Source organism: Cavia porcellus, unplaced genomic scaffold (genome assembly GCF_034190915.1).
Source record: "Cavia porcellus strain 051 isolate PalLab524CR breed Dunkin Hartley unplaced genomic scaffold, mCavPor4.1 scaffold_5, whole genome shotgun sequence".
NCBI classification, from domain to species: Eukaryota; Metazoa; Chordata; class Mammalia; order Rodentia; family Caviidae; genus Cavia; species Cavia porcellus.
The window spans coordinates 31,614,962-31,634,040 of record NW_026947488.1 but is presented as its reverse complement, the minus strand read 5'-3'; the positions used below and the strand labels follow the sequence as shown (position 1 = coordinate 31,634,040).

At 37.8% G+C, this 19,079-nt stretch overlaps 1 protein-coding gene across 4 annotated transcripts in view; it reads left to right on the top strand.

Moving 5' to 3' along the window:
- Positions 1-19,079, top strand: part of LOC101788125 (signal-regulatory protein gamma-like) — an 81,568-nt gene that overhangs the window by 27,051 nt on the left and 35,438 nt on the right. For 3 of the 4 annotated variants that reach the window (XM_013159567.2, XM_013159566.2, XM_063248586.1), the window contains exon 2: positions 11,106-11,456. In XM_013159567.2, the coding sequence (XP_013015021.1) occupies positions 11,106-11,456 (351 nt within the window). The remainder of the gene's footprint in view (positions 1-11,105; positions 11,457-19,079) is intronic. The other variant, XM_013159568.2, reaches the window with a different exon arrangement.

The window sequence follows — 19,079 nt, the reverse complement described above, 5'->3', positions numbered from 1 at the left end:
GATTTTTTCATGTATTTATTTGCTATTTGTATTTCTTCATCTGAGAAGTGCATATTCATCTCAGATGCCCATTTTGGGACTGGATCTTTGAATTTTGGAGTCTGATTTTTTTTAATTCTTTATACGTTTTAAACAAGAGTCCATTGTCTGAGAGGGCAAATCTCTTTTCCCAGTTTGTGGGTTTTCTTTTCACTATGCTGGAGATTTTTTTTCTTTTCAGTTTTTATTGGTACCAGGGATCAAACTCACGACCACCTGCTTGCAAGGCAGGCGCTTATGCCTCTGAGCTAAATCCCCAGCCCCTGGAGATTTCTTTTGACATGCAGAAACTTTTTAATAAGAAGTGGTCCCAGTTATTGATTCTGGGAAGTATTTCCCATGCGGTTTGTATCCTGTTCATGATTTCTCTACCTGCCCCTATGTCTTCAAGGTTTCTACCCAATTAGTCTTCCAATAGATGTAGTGTTTCTGTTTTAATATTCAGATCTTTGACCCATTTAGATTTTAATTTAATACATGGCGATAGGCATGAGTCTAGCTTTAGTTTTCAGCAAATGGAGAGCCAATTTTTCCAGCACCATTTATTAATGAGACTGTCGTTGTTCCAGTGAACCCGCTTGGCTCCCTTTATCAAAGATTAGGTAGTTGAGTGTGTTTGTAGTTGTGGTTGTATCTTCTAATCTATTCCATTGATCTTCATCTCTGTTTTGATTCCCATACCATCTTGATATTACTACTGTTGCTTTGTAGTATAACTTGAAGTCAGGGCTTATGATGCCTCCTGCCTTGACTTTGCTGCTTAGAATTGCCTTTGCTATTCTAGGTCTCTTATGGTTCCAGATGAATTTTAGGAGTGATTTATCTAGATTTATAAGGTATGTTGATGGTACTTTTATTGGGATTGCATTGAATCTGTATAACAGTTTTGGGAGAATGGCCATTTTCACAATGTTTGTTCTTCCTATCCATGAGTAAGTGATGTCTTTCCATTTTCTGAAATCATCTTCAATTTCTTTTTTCAGTGTATTACAATTTTTCCTGCATAGGTCTTTCACTTCTTTCATAAGAGTAATTCCTAAATATTTCATTTTTTTGCTTGCTAGTGTGAAGAGTGTGGTTTCTTTTATTTCCCTATCTGTGATTTTGTTGTTAGTGTATAGGAATGCTATTGATTTCTGAGTATTGATTTTGTATCCAGTTACATTTCTGAATTTATTTATTATATCTGAGAGTCTTTCAATGCAGTTTAGAGAATCTTCTGTGTAAAATATCATGTCATCTGCAAAAACGATAATTTAACTTCTTCTTTTCCTATCTATACCCCTTTTATTTCTCTCCTGTCTAATTGCTCTGGCTAGTACTTCCAGTACTATATTAAATAGGAGTGGTGATAAAGGACATCATTGTCTTGTGCCTGATTTTAAAGTAAAGGCTTTCAATTTTTGGCCATTTAGTATGATGCTGGCTGTTGGTTTGTCATAAATGGCCTTTATTATATTGAGGTAAAGACCATCTATTCCAATTTTCTATAAAGTTCTTACCATGAATGAGTGTTGGACCTTACTGAAGGCTCTTTCTGCATCAATAGAAATGATCATGTGATTCTTACTTTTGGCTTTATTGATATGGTGGATTACATTTATTGATTTACATATGTTGAACCATCCCTGCATTCCTGGGATGAATCCCACTTGGTCATGGTGTATAATCTTCTCGATGATTTGCTGCATCCTATTTGCTAATATATTATTGAGGATTTTTGCATCTGTGTTCATTAGGGAGATCGGGCTATAGTTCTCTTTTTTAGTTGGGTCTTTCTCAGGTTTTGGTACTAGAGTAATATTTGCTTCCAGGAATGACTTAGGAAGGATTGCTTCCCTTTCAATTTCACTGAATAGTTTGAGGAGTGTTAGCATTAGGTCTTCTTTGTATTTCTTGTAGAATTCTGAAGTGAATCCATCTGGGCCTGGGCTCTTCTTTGTAGGTAAGGACTTAATTACATTTTCAATTTCATTAACAAGAGATTGGGTTATTCAGCAGTTTTACATCCTCTTGATCTAGCTTTGGTATTTCATATGTTTCTAACAATCTGTCAATTTCTTCTGTGTTATCAAATCTTTGTGAGTAGAGGTTTTTCAAATAGGTGTTGATGAACTTCTGTATTTCTGTAGAGTCTGTAGTGATTTCACCTTTTTGATTTCTTATTGCATGAATTTGAGCTTTTCTTCCCCCCCTTTTAAAATAAGGTTGGCTAGGGACTTATCGATTTTATTTATTCTTTCAAAGAACCAATTCTTTGATTCGTTGATTGTGTGGATTGTTTTCTTAGTCTCTATTGCATTGATTTCTGCTCTGATTTTTATAATTTCCTCCCTTCTTTCGGCTTTGGGCTTGACTTGCTCTTCTTTTTCTAGATGTTAGAGGTGTAGAATCAGGTTATTTATTTGTATTCGTTCTGTTTTCCTGATGTGGGAACTCAGTGAAATAAATTTTCCTCTGAGGACGGCTTTCATTGCATCCCACAGATTCCAGTAAGTTGTATCTGCATTTTCATTTTCTTGTAGGTATTGTTTAATTGCTTCTTTAATTTCTTCTGTGACCCACTGATTACTCAAGAGTGTGTTATTCAGTTTCCATGTGTTTGTGGGATTTTTGCAGTATCTTTTATCATTAATTTCTAATTCCATATTGCTATGATCCGATAACATGCAAGGAATGACTTCAACTCTTCATTTGTTTAAATATGTTCTGTGAGCTAATATATGATCTATTTTAGAGAATGATCCATGTACTGCTGAGAAGAATGTGTACTCTGATGTTGTTGGGTGGAACATTCCATATATGTCTATCAAATCCATTTGTTCGCAGGTGTGATTCATTTCTGTTATTTCTTTGTTCATTTTGTGTCTGGTTGATCTGTCCCTTGGTGTCAATGGTGTGTTAAGGTCTCCTGTTACAATTGTGTTACTGATAATTTGAGTTTTCATTTGTGTTAATAGTTGTTTTATATAACTGGGTGCTCTGGAGTTTGATGCATATATATTTAAGATAGTTACCTCTTCCTCTTGGAGTTTTCCCCTAACGAGTATGTAGTGACCTTCTTTGTCCTTTATGGTCATTGTTGGTTTAAAGTTCACATTGTCTGCAAACAGAATGGCTACTCCTGCTGTTTTTTGGATTCCTGCTGCATGAAGTATTGTTTTCCATTCTTTGACTTTCAGTCTGTGAGTATCCTTCTGGGTTAGATGGGATTCCTGCAAACAGCATATGGTTGTATTTTGTTTCTTGATCCATTCTGCTAGTCTGTTTCTTTAGATTGGTGCATTGAGACCATTTACATTAATGGTTATAACTGTTAAATGCTGGTTTATTGTTGACATGTTATCTCTCTGCTGGTGCATCTTTATCTTTCTGTTCTGTTTAATTATCTGCTTTGCTTAGTGGTTTTTTCCTTTGTGTATCTAAACTGTCTTTCAATATTTTTTGCAGGGTTGGTTTGGTGTTCATGAAGTTCTTCAGCTGTTCTTTGTCATGGAAGTATCGTATTTCACTATCAATTTTGAATGATAGTTTTGTAGGGTACATCAGTCTAAGTTGGAAATCTTTTTGCTTTAGCATCTGAAATACTTCACTCCATGTTCTTCTTGACTTTATTGTTTGTGCTGAGAAGTCTCCTGTGATTCTGATAGGTTTTCCTTTATAAGTTACCTGTCTTTTCTCTCTGACAGCTTTTAATAATCTATGCTTGTGTTGGATTTCTAGGATGGTGATTATTATATGTCTGGGTGTAGTTTTATTTTGGTTATGGCTATTTGGAGTTCTATATGCTTCACTGACCTGATGTCGGTGTCTAATCTCATGCTTGGGAAATTTTCAACTATTACTTCTCTAAATATCCTCTTGACATCCTTTTATGTTGTCCCCTTCTTTTTCTTTAATCCCTATCAATATTATGCTATTTTTCTTTGCATCATCTTGCAGTTGTTGAATTGTTATTTCCTGATTACTTGTTATTTTTAAAAGATCTTTCCTTGGGGGCTGGGGATTTAGCTCAGTGGCATAAGCACCTGCGTTGCAAGCAGGCAGTCGTGAGTTCGATCCCTGGTACCGGTGAAAAGGAAAAAAAACAACAACAAAAAAATGATCTTTCCTTTTCTGTTCACTAGCTGCAATCCTGTCCTCACGGTCTGAAATTCTATCTTCACTTTCATTGAGGCGGTTTTTATGACTTTCAGTGGAGTCTTTTTTTTTCCTGTGTATCTCTGTGCATCTGCATTATATATTCTATTTGGTTCTTATATTGCTCATCTAGGGCTTCTATCTTTTTGTTTAGTTCCTCCAATTTTTATACTGTGTTTTCTTTAGATATTTTCAGAATCTCTTTCATTTCTTTTATCATTTCTTCTTTTACCTGGGAGATTATTTCGAGTTTGAATTCCTTTAAAGCTTCCTGGAGTTGCTTGTTAATTTCAGTAGCTATTATGTCCAATATTTGAGGTGAATGGCATATATTTTCTTCTATATACATTGCTCCTAGGGTTTCTTGAGATGGGCTGGAGGTTTGAGGTTGTAATTTGGTCTTTTGTTTTGTCATTTTCCTGTATTTCTGTATTTCCAGTGTTATTTGAAAGCTTCCTCAGGGTCTGTTGGAAATCCACTTCTATGTTCATAGCTCCTGGGACTCTGGCACCCAGTTCCCCCAAGCCACTGGGTTTCGAGAACCAGTGGCTGTCTTCTGCCTGTTTAGAACTCCATAGTCCCAGATAAGCTGGGATCCATTGACACTGTGTGCCCATCTGCTTGCTGGAAGCTCCACAGTTCTCCAAGCACAGCCAGAATTGGGAGGCAGATGTAGAAGCCTCAAACCCACTTATCCACTTCACTGTGGTGGGAAGCCTGGAGGTTCCCAAACAGTCTGGGCTTGGGACAGAGTGCACTGAGCACTTACCGCAGGCCACAGGGCCTCTGGAACTGGTGATGATTGCCTGCTTGCTCTGTGTAATTATTTTTGCACTGAGCAAACACCAACAGATCAAAATATTATTAAAGTCATGCAGCCTTGAGCAACCTAGTACCCCTCAATGAGTCTCTGTTTCCTTATCAGCAGAATGTGGATGACTTAAAATTTTAAGGGTGTTAGGAGTATAAAGAAGGACTCATGAAGAGAAGACATAGGTAACCAAAGGATTGTGCTATCAGAGGTACAGTCTTGGGTGAGGCTTGTCTTCCCTAGCATCAATTTTCCCATCTTTATGACTATATAACAGTCATGGTTCTGACTCAGGATTGTGTAAAGAGTGGAGAGAATGTGCAGAAAGTCTTGGATTTGGTGTAACCTTGGTTTCCTCACATACCCTTCAAAAAGTAGGGCCAAGATAGGAGTGGAATCACATGATATGCTTAGAGTAGCCTACTTTGCAGAAAACATGCTATCAGTGTGACTTGTGTCATGCTTAAGCATGATAATATTAAAGCAAGATTTAAAAAGAAAAATTGAGTTTTGCCAAACTTCTTCCTCCCTTCAGCTCTTGTTATTTATTCTAATGCAAATAAAAGCAGTAAATTTATAAGTTATATAACTGTCAATTCTCAAAAATTTTGCTTTTACCAAGCTGACATGCCTGGGCATAGATTGAAAACTATTGCTTTTCTGCTTTTCCAACCCTAGATTACAGGCTACAAGACCAATACTCTTGGCAACATGCACAAAACTAGAGCCCTTCGCTTGTTCAGGGCTCAGTCTTTGGTGCACAAGTCTTCTGAGTCAATTGTACACCTAATAAATCCTTCTGTTCCTGCTACATTCTCTCTGCACTATTGAGCTGTACAGCAATAAGAGGTGTTTAGATCAGCCTGCTTTGCAGAAAATGTTCGCTCAGTGTGAGTTTGTTACATTCAGGCATGGCCCTGGGAAATTACTTTCCCTCTTTAAACCTTGACCCAATCATAGAATTTATGGTGTATTTGGTCCCACCTCTGTTTTGACATGAGAAGTTGCAGACTATGCCAGAAGAGTCTAATTCAAATCCAGGGCTACATTCCCTGAGATCAATAATCTGAGGCCAGGTGGATAACTTGGGGGTTTTGGGCCCTGGTAAAAGTGGTATTCATGGAGTTGGGCTGTGAAAGTCCTTTTTCAGATAGGATTGATCAGAACAACATGTGCTGGGCACAATTTTCTCAATATTAGGCAGGATAAGGATAACTCCAAAGAAGCAGGTCTCAGAGGCACAGAGGGGCAATCCAGAGAGCTCTGCTCAGATCCCCACCTGAGTTCAGATCCTGCCATCTCTCTGACTCCATGCTGAGGAAGCACTGAAGATCGGGATATCCTTGATTTTCAGCAAGGAACCCTCCCTGCCTCAATGATCAAAAATGTCACTGAGGAACCTGTCCTGTCTTCCTAGACTTTCAGTACAATTAAACACTGCTCTTCAGTAAGCACCTACAGTCTCATCATCTTTTGGAAGCTACTTTGTCAGCTCTGTATTCTGAGTAGATTATTAGGAAATTAGGGAATAAATAATTACTGGTCATTGTTTCACTTGGGTTTTTCTTTGGCAATTGGCAGCTTCAGGAACAATACACACTTTTCCTGGTGTTTCCTCCCTGCTTCTGTTATGCCTGTTTAGCTTCCAACAGAGTAAATTTGAAGTTTAAGAAATAGGGATGGCCTGATTTCATGATAATAGTTAATAGGTATTGTTCTTTATACACCCACTATGCACATTGTAAACAGGTAAATAATATCATTTATTATCCTGTGATCCATTCTGAGAAAAATGGATGAGAGAATCGAAGACTCTTTGGGGAGAGGTACAGTGAAGACAGAATGATCTGGGCATGGTAGCAAGGAGCCTAAACAGAAACTTAACTTTGTGGTCCCAAGTGATTGGATTTGAAATCCTATCTACATCAGATATCTAATTAACAAATGAGAGAAAGGATGGTGAAGTAACAACTAACTTGATTCAGGGTTTGCCCCAAAAGGAAAGGCATCCATTCCATTCTGACCTCCTGGAATCCAATGTAGTGTTACAATTTATAGGAAGGTTCATTAACATGGAAAAAAACCCAAAACTACACATTTCTATATTCAAGCAGGTGGTAAGCCAAGGAGCCTAAAGGTATACAGGTATGTTACATTTCTGGTTCAGGGAGTTTTAGTAGCACAGGACTTTGGATTGGGGGGGTTGGCTCCATTCTGACATGGGATGATTAGCTGTAAGAGCTGGAACTGAGTGAAAAAATTAATTAAAACATATTAAATTCCTAATTTTAAAGCACCTTGCTTCTTTCCTCATTCTTTGTTTATGGTCCTCGTCCTTAGTTCGTTCCTCATTTCTGAGGGACTTGGGATCCCATGTCATCTGGCTGGCTGCTCATTTCTGAATTATTGCTCAGAAACTGAGGCATTCATGTAACAGGGGCCAGCTTCTTGATACAGAAAGTAAAAGTACCTTTATATACTGGAAAGTAGAATACAAGAGGTAGTCAAAGTCAAAAGATAATCAACTAAAGAAAGTAGGTGCATGCTCTCTCTGTGTGTGCATCTCTGTGTTTCTCTGTCTCTCTGTCTCTCTCTCTCTCTCTCTCTCTCTCTCTCTGTCCTCCTCAGTCTCTCTCTGTCTCTCTTTGTGGCTGTTTCTCTGTCTCTCTGTCTCTGTCTGTCTCCCTCACACACATTCTCTCCCTCCCTCTCTCTGTCTTTCTCTCCCGTCTGCTGTCCCTCCTCCATAGCTACATCTGTAATACAAGGTTTTGGTTTGGGAGGGATGGTTGTTGTTGCTTTGTTTCTTTGTTGTTGCTTTTGTTTCTCACATGGAGAATCCTTATAAAATGCATGAGCTACACCTAGTAGAAAGACATTCGCTTTCAGGCAATTATATACAAAGATAATAGATAAATAAATAAATGAACCAAGAAATGAACTCTTGACTCTGCTTACATTTTGTAGTGTTGGCCTAGTGATTCTATTCTTTTATTTTGGCAGGGGTCCTTCCTTATCTCTGAACGATTTCTCAGAGGGCATTAACAATTAATCAACATGTGATTTTGGTTTGGATTGTCCCTCCTTGACTGTAATGTCTTGTCCCAATTACCTGTCCTTATTGGTGGGGATGTGAAGAGATCATTACAAGTCAGTGTTAACACCCTTCTAGCCATATGTGAGTAAGAAAAGGGTTGCTCTTAGGTTGGATTTCCCTGGGTGTCCATTATTAATTGCAAATTATAAAACATAGAAAGCATTGAATATTGTATTCTAAAGATAAACAGAGACAAAAATACTCCTCATTGGCTGGCAACATAGGCAAAATGTATGTTAACTTTTGCAGACTTGTATTTTAGCTTATCAACAAATTTACTTGGACCCATTTGTCAGAGATCTATTTAGATTAAAATGTTAGTGATAGGAAAAAGGAACATAGCAATGTAAATGTATCAGATTCATCCACAGACAGTTAAAGCCAAATTATATGAATGGAAAACTGAAACAAGTCAAAATCATCTGACTAACCAGTAAGAACTATGCTTCCAAATTTTATGTCTTGATTCAACTTTTTGGTATAACAGCATCTTGTTTTTTTAAATAATTTCTTTTTACCTTTTTTATACTCATTTACAGACTGACAGATTTTAGTGACTACATTCCAGGTAGGGGTGATTTTAAAAATGATCCTCCAAGAAATCTTGCATAATTTGTTATCTTTTTTTCTTGGTCTTTCTGAAACAAGATCCCGCTGCAGTTCAGGCTGGCCTTGTGCTCACATTGTAGCCCAACTTAGTGTCGATCTCACAACAAACTTCCTGCCTCAGTCTCCCAAGTGCTGGGATTACAGGCATACACCACCATGCCCAGCAATAATTTGTCATTTTAGTAAAGACAACAAAAAAGGAGCAAATCACTGGAAAGCCTGAATCTTCCTGTCATGCAAAACAAAAATCTTTTAGTTTAAGCACATTTCTTTCAAGAAGCAGATCTTCTTCACATTTTGTATTCCTCTCTGTGTTTTATGAAGTCTAGTTTTTCTGAATTGTTCATATATTGCAGGTATTATTCTTCTGTCAGCAGATTGGCTATCAAAGATTTCTTCCCATTTGTCTGTTCACTCTGGTAGTTGTTTCTTTGTCAAACATCTTTTAATTTGATACAATACCATTCTTTTAATCTTTTGATAATATTTTCTGTGCGTTGGAAATATTCAGGAAGTCTTTGCTTGTATCTATGCGTTAAAGTGTTTACTCTGTGTTTCTTCCACCTACTTTCATTGTTTTAGTTTTTTGGTTTTTTTTTTTTAAGGATAGTAAAATACAGCAAAACAAGACAGAACAAAGCCAGTCAAGAAAATGCAGTGAAATTGGTACGGAACTTCAGAACAGGATCCTGGGATAACAGTAATAGTTACGATAATATAACTTCTTACCTTCACAATAGTAGTCAATTTTTCAATTCGATATAGTAAAATCAAACCAAAAACAGAACACTATAAAACCAATCAAAACAGAATCTTGAATAGAGAAAAACTATTATTCAGAATAAATCAAAACAGTGAAAATATTACCGGTTTTCAAAAACAAGTTAGATGGAAATCCCCCCATATTCGCTATATTGTGTAGGGTCATGCTCCCAAGAGATGCTCAGACCTCTGGCTCCAGGTCACAGCATAACCAACCAAACAATACAACCATTTAGTTGCTTTATTCACCTTAGTTGCGATCAACTCCAGCTGACCTCAATACCATCCAGTTCCTATTGGGAATGGTGATTTAGGGAGCTTTGGGGGGTTGGGAGGGAACAGAACATGGGAGACACTGAGTGATTCTCTCCCTGGCTCACCCATGGTTCATTCGCACTACTTACCAGGAAGGTTGACTCCTTGCTTTCTTGATCTGTCCGCCAAGTTTCTGCATGGCTGATTCTTGGGAGACACTGAGTTATTCTCTCCCTGGAGCACCAGCAGCTCACTCACGCCCTGCTTTGAGTTTTGTAATCTCATTTTGCTCTTTATTGATTGATTTTAGCACAGAATGAGATAAAGGAATATAATTTCAATTTTTTTCTTGTGACTCTCCAGTTGTCCTAGAACTACTCACTAGAGAGACTGTCCTTTCCCTAGTATGTATTTGGATTCTTCGTTAAAAATCAGATGGCTCTGTGTGTTTGACTTTGTTCCTGTGTCTTTTGTTCTATTCTGTTCTTATGTATGTCAGTTTTTGCATCAGCACCATGATGTTTTTTATCATGGTGCTGATGCAAGCTGGTATTGTGATATCTCCAACATTGCTCTTTTCCTTCTGGTGTTCATTAGTGATTCTGCATATTTTCTGATTCTAAATAAAACTTAGTATTACTTTTCTAGATCTGTGAATACTCTTGTTTTTTAGTATATGTGCATTGGTCAGTGGCACTAAAATGGAATTTTAAATGCTCTCATCCATGAAGGAATAATTTTGTCATTTTAAGGAAATAAATTTTCAGTAATTGTCACAGTAGCATAACTAACAAAATCAGCATAATGAGATTTATCTCCTATAATACAAGTCAGTATAATGTGAGCAAAAGGTCCTAGGGGTTTAAAGCAATGCATCACTTCCTATTAAGTTACATATTATTGCACATTGGGAGTTCTGGGTACCACAATCTCATAGGCTGAAAGAACAAATCACATCCTGAACATCTCTGTGAAAGAGGGAAACTGATACATGGATTCCCAGAGTGAAATGCATGTCCCATTGATGACACCTCCACCTCTGTTCAGACTCAGTGATCTAAAGAAATCTCATTAAGCTGTGCTGTGCTATGCCTAGTGTACTATGTGAAGAGTAACAAATATTTGGTGAAAGATGAGATTATCCTGATGTTTTGAAGAAGCCAGTGGCACTCAAATCACACTCTATCATGTTTTTCAACACCTGTGGCCATCAGTTTCCTCATGAAGAGCTACTCATTTGAGAGTTGAATGTGATAACAAATGCTATGTGCTGAGCTGTAGTATGCACTGATAGCATGCACTCAGTCACTGAATTCTATACTGATTATCTTTAGAAAACACACAGGAACTATCAGGAAGAATGATAACTGCTCTGTGTTTTCCTGCCAACAGCCACAGAGGTGATTCTGCAAGTGATTCAGCCTGAGAAGCCAGTGGTTCTTACTGCAGGAGAGACCGCCACTCTGAACTGCACTGTGACCTCTCTATTACCTGTAGGACCCATCCTGTGGTTCAAGGGGAAAGGACAAGGCCGAGAGCTGATCTACAATTATAAAGGAGGCCACTTCCCACGAGTCACAAATGTAGCAGATACGACACGCAGAGACAACATGGACCTTTCAATCCGAATCCGTAATGTCACCCCTGCAGATGCAGGCACCTACTACTGTGTCAAGTTCCAGAAAACAGGCTCTGAGGAGAAGGAGTTTCTGTCTGGAGGAGGCACCAAGATGGTTGTGGATGGTGAGTACAGTTTGGGCTTCCCTCATCGCTCCATGTATGACAGTAGGTCAGGAATCATACCCTGTGTTCTGTGAGCACCAGTGAAGAAGCAGGTAGGATGGTGGGTGCTCATGTTCCCTATTTAATGTCACCCGTTTATCAGGCCAGACAAAGCCTGCAGTCTGTTATTGGTTCAAGGTTCCACAGCAAGTAAACAGGGAGCATCTGAAGCCAATGTCTAACTACTGCACAACCTTCTATTTTTCCACTCTACCCCTACCTTTGTTTCCACAGAAGAGGGCCATGATAGTTTGAGTGCACAGCTCGGACTAGGGCCAGATCACACCTACTTCACAAACATTGAGCTTCCTCTCTGAGTGTGAGTCTTTCTTTATGCCACAGCACTGAGGGTCTACTGTGTTGCAGGATGCTTTCCTAAAGCCAGGGAAATAAGGAAGCTTCCCAGTTTAAGCTCATCTCCTATTGAGTTCTCATTGCTCTGATCAAGTTGCAGAGGTGGGAGACTGCACTTATATTCATTTCCCATAAACAAAAGTAGTGAGAATATTCCTCACAGTCAGAGGCTCCTTTTTTATTTCTACACCATCGCTGGAGAAATGCCAACATGTTGAACCTTCCCCTAGGCCTGTCTTGTTGATAAACCTTGTTGTATCAGCACCAGCCTCCAGTAGGCACTGAGGACTGTGAGACTACCTGAGTGTTCTTTTCAGGAAATTATATCCTATGTGAGACATAAGAAACCCTCACTGAGACAGCCAGTATGCTCACTTTGTGTTTCTGGCCCACAACCAACATCTTCTTTCTAATGTCTAATTCTGGAACAAGTTAACTTCACACCATCCAACCTGATCTGCTTATAGATGTAAGTCTGAGGACCAGAAATATTCAGTTAGTACCAGGATCAGAAGCAGAACCCACATCTCATTTCAGCTATGCTAAAAGCAGCCCCAGCATAGACATTGTGTCCATGAAGGGATCAGGAGTTATCCTCTGGAGGTTCAGAACTGCAGATCAGAGATCAAACATTTTGCATTTCAGCTATTTCTCAGCAGTTCAGGATGTCTCTAACATTCGTACATAAAGGCTGCTTGTGATTGGAAAACCAGTCATGACCATCAGCCCCACCATAATTTCATATTAGGATTCCATACTAGGATGTAGAGAGATGCTCCATTATTTTAACAGCTGAAAGTTACTTCTTTAGATGATATTTCATAAAACTTTTCAATCATCTGTAGGTAGGGAGTTTAAGTTGATCCCAGCCACGGCCCACTATAACAGTGCAGCAGATGATGAAATTGCACAACCATCATTCCAAATAGGAGTTAAATTTCCAGTGGAAGAGGTGGATGGATCAGAGTGAAAATGTGCTGTAATTCATGTGGATACTGCTAAATTTCCCTTCCAGATGTGATAGCAATCAGTTGTCCTCACAACCCCTCGATGTAGGCAAGGTTTTGGCTTTACCCCATCCTCCCTGGTTAAAAAAAAGGCTCAGGAGTTCTAACATGGTGCCTCCTATGCCTAGATTAATCACAGTCAGCCTGTGTCTTAGGCTGACTCAATCTTCAGACTCCTGATTGGGCACTTGTTCCTCTCTGTCATGCCATTGCTCCAACTTAGGCTGCGTAAGAAAGTTGGAAGACTGAACACAGTGGCTGCATTATAGATGCTGCCTCTTAGTCAAGGAAGATTCACCTTGAACCAAGACTGTGGGAGAGTTTTGTTGCATCATTGAAGACTAGCTGACAGCTGACAGGGCAGCTGACAGGGAGCTTTGACTTACGACTTGGTGAGACAGGCAAGGTGTTGTCTTCAAAGCCTCAGCCACAGCCTTACTCTCTGCAGTACCACTGTGCTTACATCAGTGAACGACATTGCTCCAGCCCTCTCTGAAAACCTTGTGATTTTTCTGTGATCCAGCAACAGGCATTAAAACCACATTAGATCCAAAAAAATTTCTGTGGAGGAGACAGTGCTGGATTGATATTCCTAGAAGAGGAAGATCCTTTACTAGCCTCAGTATGTGTCCCTCCTTAGGGACACATCTCAGTGCCTGTGGGAAACCCAGGATGTTCCTCTCACTGAGATGTGGCTCCTCCACTGAGCAGTGCACATAAAGCAGGAGAAGCAGCAGCCAGAGGAATTTTGGGGCTTCTGAAAGCAGAGTTCTGTTATCTCCTTAGGTTGCAGAACTTCATGAAGAGCGTTTACCTCAGAATTCTTGAAGAAAAATGTAAGAAGTGAAGTGGTAGTAAGTGCTTGGAGTATTCAAAGTAGAACGTGGTCATCAGTTCTAGTAAAAGAAATACAAAGCATGAAACTATTTTAGGCATAGTAAATACTCACTAAGACATAGTGAGTGGTGGACAAAAGATGGTACATTTGTTTTTCTCATCCTCAGTTTTGTTATCTATGTTATGATGGAAATCAAGGATTTCTTCTAAGAAGGGAGAAGGCTTTAAAGAACTCTCTGCAAATATCCTGGCCCTGAGTGGACACCAACAGATCAAAATAGTATCACAAAGTTATGCAGTCTTGAGTAACCTAGTACCCCTCAATGAGTCTCAGTTTCCTCATCTGTAGAATGGTGCTGACTTAACAACAATTTAGGGTGTTAGGAGGCCAATGGATGATGGTTGAGAAACAAACCTAGGTACCTAAAAGGATTGTCCTATGAGCAGTGCAGTCTTGGGTGATATTTGGCTTCCCTGGAATCAATTTGTCTCTATAGTCTTAGTCATAGTCCTGATTCAGAACTGTGTGAAAAGTAGAGAGATTGTGCAGAAATTCTTGGATTTGGGGTAGCCAGCACTGATACTCTGTATGAAACACACTATACTAAGAAATCAGGGTCCAGAACTATACTGCTTGAGCCCACAACCCAGCTGATGGCTTACATACCAGATCCTTCACATGCCCTGTGCACAGTAAACCTTGGTTTCATTACCTATCCTTCAAAAAGTATGGCCAAGATAGAAGTGGAATCACATGCATTGCTTAGAGTAACTGACTTGCAGAAAACATTACATTAATGTAAGCTGTGTCAGGCTTAAGCATGGTCAATTGAAGCAAGATTTAAAAAGAAAAACTTGAGTTTCTCCAAACTTTTTCCTCTGTTCAGCTGTTGTTCTTTATTCTAATGTAGATAAAAGCAATTACATTATAAGTAAAGTTTTATAACCTCCAGTTCTCGAAAACTCCTGTTTTAACCCAACTAAGGTGACTGGGCACAGCTTTACCAACTGCCTTTTTTTCTTTTTTCCCACCCGAAAGTTTCTTTTTTAAAAAAATTTTACTCAAAGAAAAAAAAATCAGTAAAAGTTTACAAGTAATACAGAATTTCAAAAAAATAAACAGTAAGAAATCACTAGTTAATAGATTACATATTGTCATCTTAGAAGTAGTTGTTTGAGTTACAAAATTAAAGCACACAAAGTGGACATTCAAACAGTGAGTCTGCAAACAGTTGTGTTCAACGATCCAACAAAAACTTAGTAATGTGTTCGTCTATCTTACACATATAAACACCCATGCAGTTGTATCATTTAGAGCACTCTCTTTTCCTATCTTTTTTACAATAACATTTACAAATTTTGGGTTTTATTACTTCCACAGTTCTTATTACTTTATTTGGAAGAGAATAAAACCAAATGTGACAAAACAAACAGTCAGTCAAACAAAGGATGGACATAGTACGTAACGTAAAAACAGAATACAAGGTAATCAACAATGGTTACCATAATGCCTCATGCTACCTTAAAAAGAATTTCCTATATCATCAGGTATAATAAAATTGAACAAAACAGTACAGAGTAAAACCAATAAAACTTAAACATTGGAGACATTATAGGACTTCAAAAGAAATGAAAAAGAAGATAATAGTCAAACCAGAATGAATGAATGTTGGACCTTATCAAAGGCTTTTTCTGCATCTATAGAAATGATCATGTGATTCTTACTTTTGGCTTTATTGATATGGTGGATTACATTTATTGATTTAGATATGTTGAACTATCCCTGCATAACTGGGATGAATCCCACTTGGTCGGGGTGTATTATCTTCTTGATGATTTGCTGCATCCTATTTGCCAATATTTTATTGAGAAGTTTTGCACCTGTGTTCATTAGGGAGATTGGTCTGTAGTTCTCTTTTTCAGTTGGGTCCTTCTCTGGTTTTGGTACTAGAGTAATGTTTGCTTGTAGGAACGATTTAGGAATGATTGCTTCCCTTTCAATTTCACTGAAGAGTTTGAGGAGTGTTGGCATTAGGTAATCTATGTATTTCTTGTAGAATTCTGCAGTGAATATGTCTGTGCCTGGGTTCTTCTTTGTAGGTAAAGATTTAATTACATTTTCAATTTCATTAATAGAAATTGGGTTATTCAGCAGTTTTACATTTTCATGACCTAGCTTTGGTACTTCGTATGCTTTCCTTGAAATATTTGAATCTAACTTCGTATACTATAGTATCAAATTTATCAAGACAATGTGAGACCATTCAAGAGAATGAAATTGTTGCAGGGAATTTAGAGCCAGCTAGCAGAAACCAAACATCAATTTCTATATTATCTCTTTGTCTATAAAAACCTTGCTTATACTATCGCATACATTAAGATATAATAAGGTACCACATATTAGAACCAATGGAAACAAATGAACAAAAACTTGATGGGGCTTCAAAACAGGATGATATTAAATCAGCGCTAGCTATTACGCTCTTATTCTCTTCAAAATAGTCATTTGTAGTATCACAGACAATAATATAAAAACCAAATTAAAGCCAAATAATATAAAACCAAATAATATAAAAACCAAATTAAAACCATTCCAAATAATGAGTGAAAACATTATATGGCTTCAAACCAGTGTGACTGAGAATCATGATTACCACATACTTTCATGTATTCTTATCGTTTCTTATACTAGGGAAACTATTCGGTATTTATACAGGTGAGTTTGATTTACTTCACTTATAAGTATGGTCTCGAGCTGCGTCCATTTATTTATAAATGTCTCAATGTGATCATTGTTTATAGCTGAGTAGTATTCCATTGTATAAAAATACCACAACTTTTTTATCTATTCCTCAGTTGATGGACACTTAGGTTGTTTCCAAGATCTGGCTATTACAAATTGTGCTGCTATAAACATGGGTGCACATATATCACTGTGGTATGATGCTTTCAGTTCTTCTGGGAATATGCCTAGAAGTGAAATACCTGGAACAAATGCAACTTTAATCCCAGCTTTTTGAGAAGTCTTCAGACCAGCCTCCACAATGATTGCCCCAGTCTACACTCTCACCAAAAGTTCAGGAGAGTTCCTTTTGCCCCACAGCTTCTCCAGCATTTGTTGTTGATGTTTTTCTTGATCCTGACTATTCTTATAGGAGTGAGATGTAATCTCACTGTGGTTTTAATTTGCATTTCTCTAAAGAGTATTGATGATGAACATTTTTTCATGTATTTATTTGCCATTTGTATTTCTTCATCTGAGAAGTGTATATTCATCTCAGATGCCCATTTTTGGTCTGGATTTTTGAATTTTGGGGGTCTGATTTTTTTAATTCTTTATATGTTTAGACAGAAGTCCTTTGTCTGAGGGACAGTTCACAAAGATTTTTTTCCCAGTTTGTGAGTTTTCTTTTCACTATACTGAAGATTTCTTTTTACATGCAGAAACTTTTAATAAGAGGTGATCACAGTTATTGATTCTGGGAAGTATTTCCCAGGCAGTTTGAGTCTGTTCATGAATTCTCTACCTACCCCTATGTCTTCAAGGTTTTTACCCAGTTTGTCTTCTAATAGATTTATTGTTTGTGTTTTATATTCAGGTCTTTGATCCATGTAGTTTTTAATTTAGTACATGTTGATAGGCATGGGTCTAGTTTTAGTTTTTGGCATATGGAGAGCCAGTTTTTTCAACACCATTTATTAAAGAGACTGTCGTTCTTCCAGTGAACATGTTCGGCCCCTTTATCAAAGATAATGTGGTTGAGTGTGTTTGTAGTTGTGGTTCCATCTTCTAGTCTATTCCATTGATCTTCAGCTCTGTTTTTTTTTTTTTTGTCTTTTTCCTTTTTATCAGTACCGGGGATCAAACTCACGACTGCCTGCTTGCAAGGCAGGTGCTTATGTCGCTGAGCTAAATCCCCAGCCCCTTCAGCTCTGTTTTGATTCCACTACCATGCTGAATTCACTACGGTTGCTTTGTAGTATAACTTCAAGTCAAGGATTGTGATGTCTCCTGCCTTGCCTTTGCTGCTTAGAACTGTCTTTGCTATTCTGTGTCTCTTCTTGCTCCAGATGAATTTTAGGAGTAATTTCTCGAGATCAGTGAGGTGTGTTGATGGTACTTTTATTGAGATTGCATTGAATCTGTGTAACAGTTTTGGGAGAATAGCCATTTTCACAATATTTATTCTTCGTATCCTTGAGCAAGGGATGTCTTTCCATTTCCTGAGATTGTCTTCAATTTCTTTTTTCAATGTATTATAACTTTCCTTGTACAGCTCTTTCACTTCTTTCATGAGAGTAATTCCTAAATATTTAATTTTTTTGGTTGCTAGTGTGAAAGTTGTGGCTTCTCTTATTTCTCTGTCAGTGATTCTGTTGTTAGTGTACAGCAATGTTATTGATTTTTGAGTATTGATTTTGTATCCAGCTACACTTCTGAATTTATTTATTGTATCTAGGAGTCTTTAAATGGAGTTTTGGGGGTCTTCTACATAGGGTGTCATGTCATCTGCAAACAATGATAATTTAACTTCTTTTTTTCCTATTTTTATCTTTTATTTCTCTCTCTTGTCTAATTTCTCTGGCTACTATTCCCAGAACTATTTAATATGAGTGGTGATAAGGGACATCCCTGTCTTGTGCCTCATTTTAAAGTAAAGGTCTTCAATATTTGGCCATTTAGTATGAAACTGGCTGTTGGTTTGTCATAGATGGCCTCAATTATATTGAGGTAAAGGCCATCTATTCCAATTTTCTGTAAGGTTCTTATCATGGATGAATGTTGGACCTTATCAAAAGCTTTTTCTGCATCTATAGAAATGATCACATGATTCTTACTTTTGGCTTTCTTGATATGGTGGATTACATTTATTGATTTACTATGTTAAACCATCCCTGCATGCCTAGGATGAATCCCACTTGATCAAGTGTATAATCCTCTTGATGATTTGCTGCATCCTATTTGCCAATATTTCACTGAGGAATTTTGCATCTGTGTTCATTAGGGAGATTGATCTATAGTTCTCTTTTTTAATTGAGTCTTTCTCAGGTTTTGGTACTGGAGTAATATTTGCTTACTGGAATGAATTAGAAAGGATTGCATCGCTTTCATTTTCATTGAAGAGTTTGAGGACTGTTGGCATTGTTTTCTTTGTATTTCTTGTAGAATTCTGCCGTGAATCCATCTGGGCCTGGGCTCTTCTTTGTAAGTAAGGACTTGATTACATTTTCAGTTTCATTAGTAGAAATTGGGTTATTCAGCAGTTTTACATCTTCTTGACCCAGCTTTGGTACTTCATATGTTTCTAGGAATCTGTCTATTTCTTCTGTGTTATCAAACCTTTGATAGTAGGGGTTTTTGAAATAGGTGTTGACGATCTTCTGT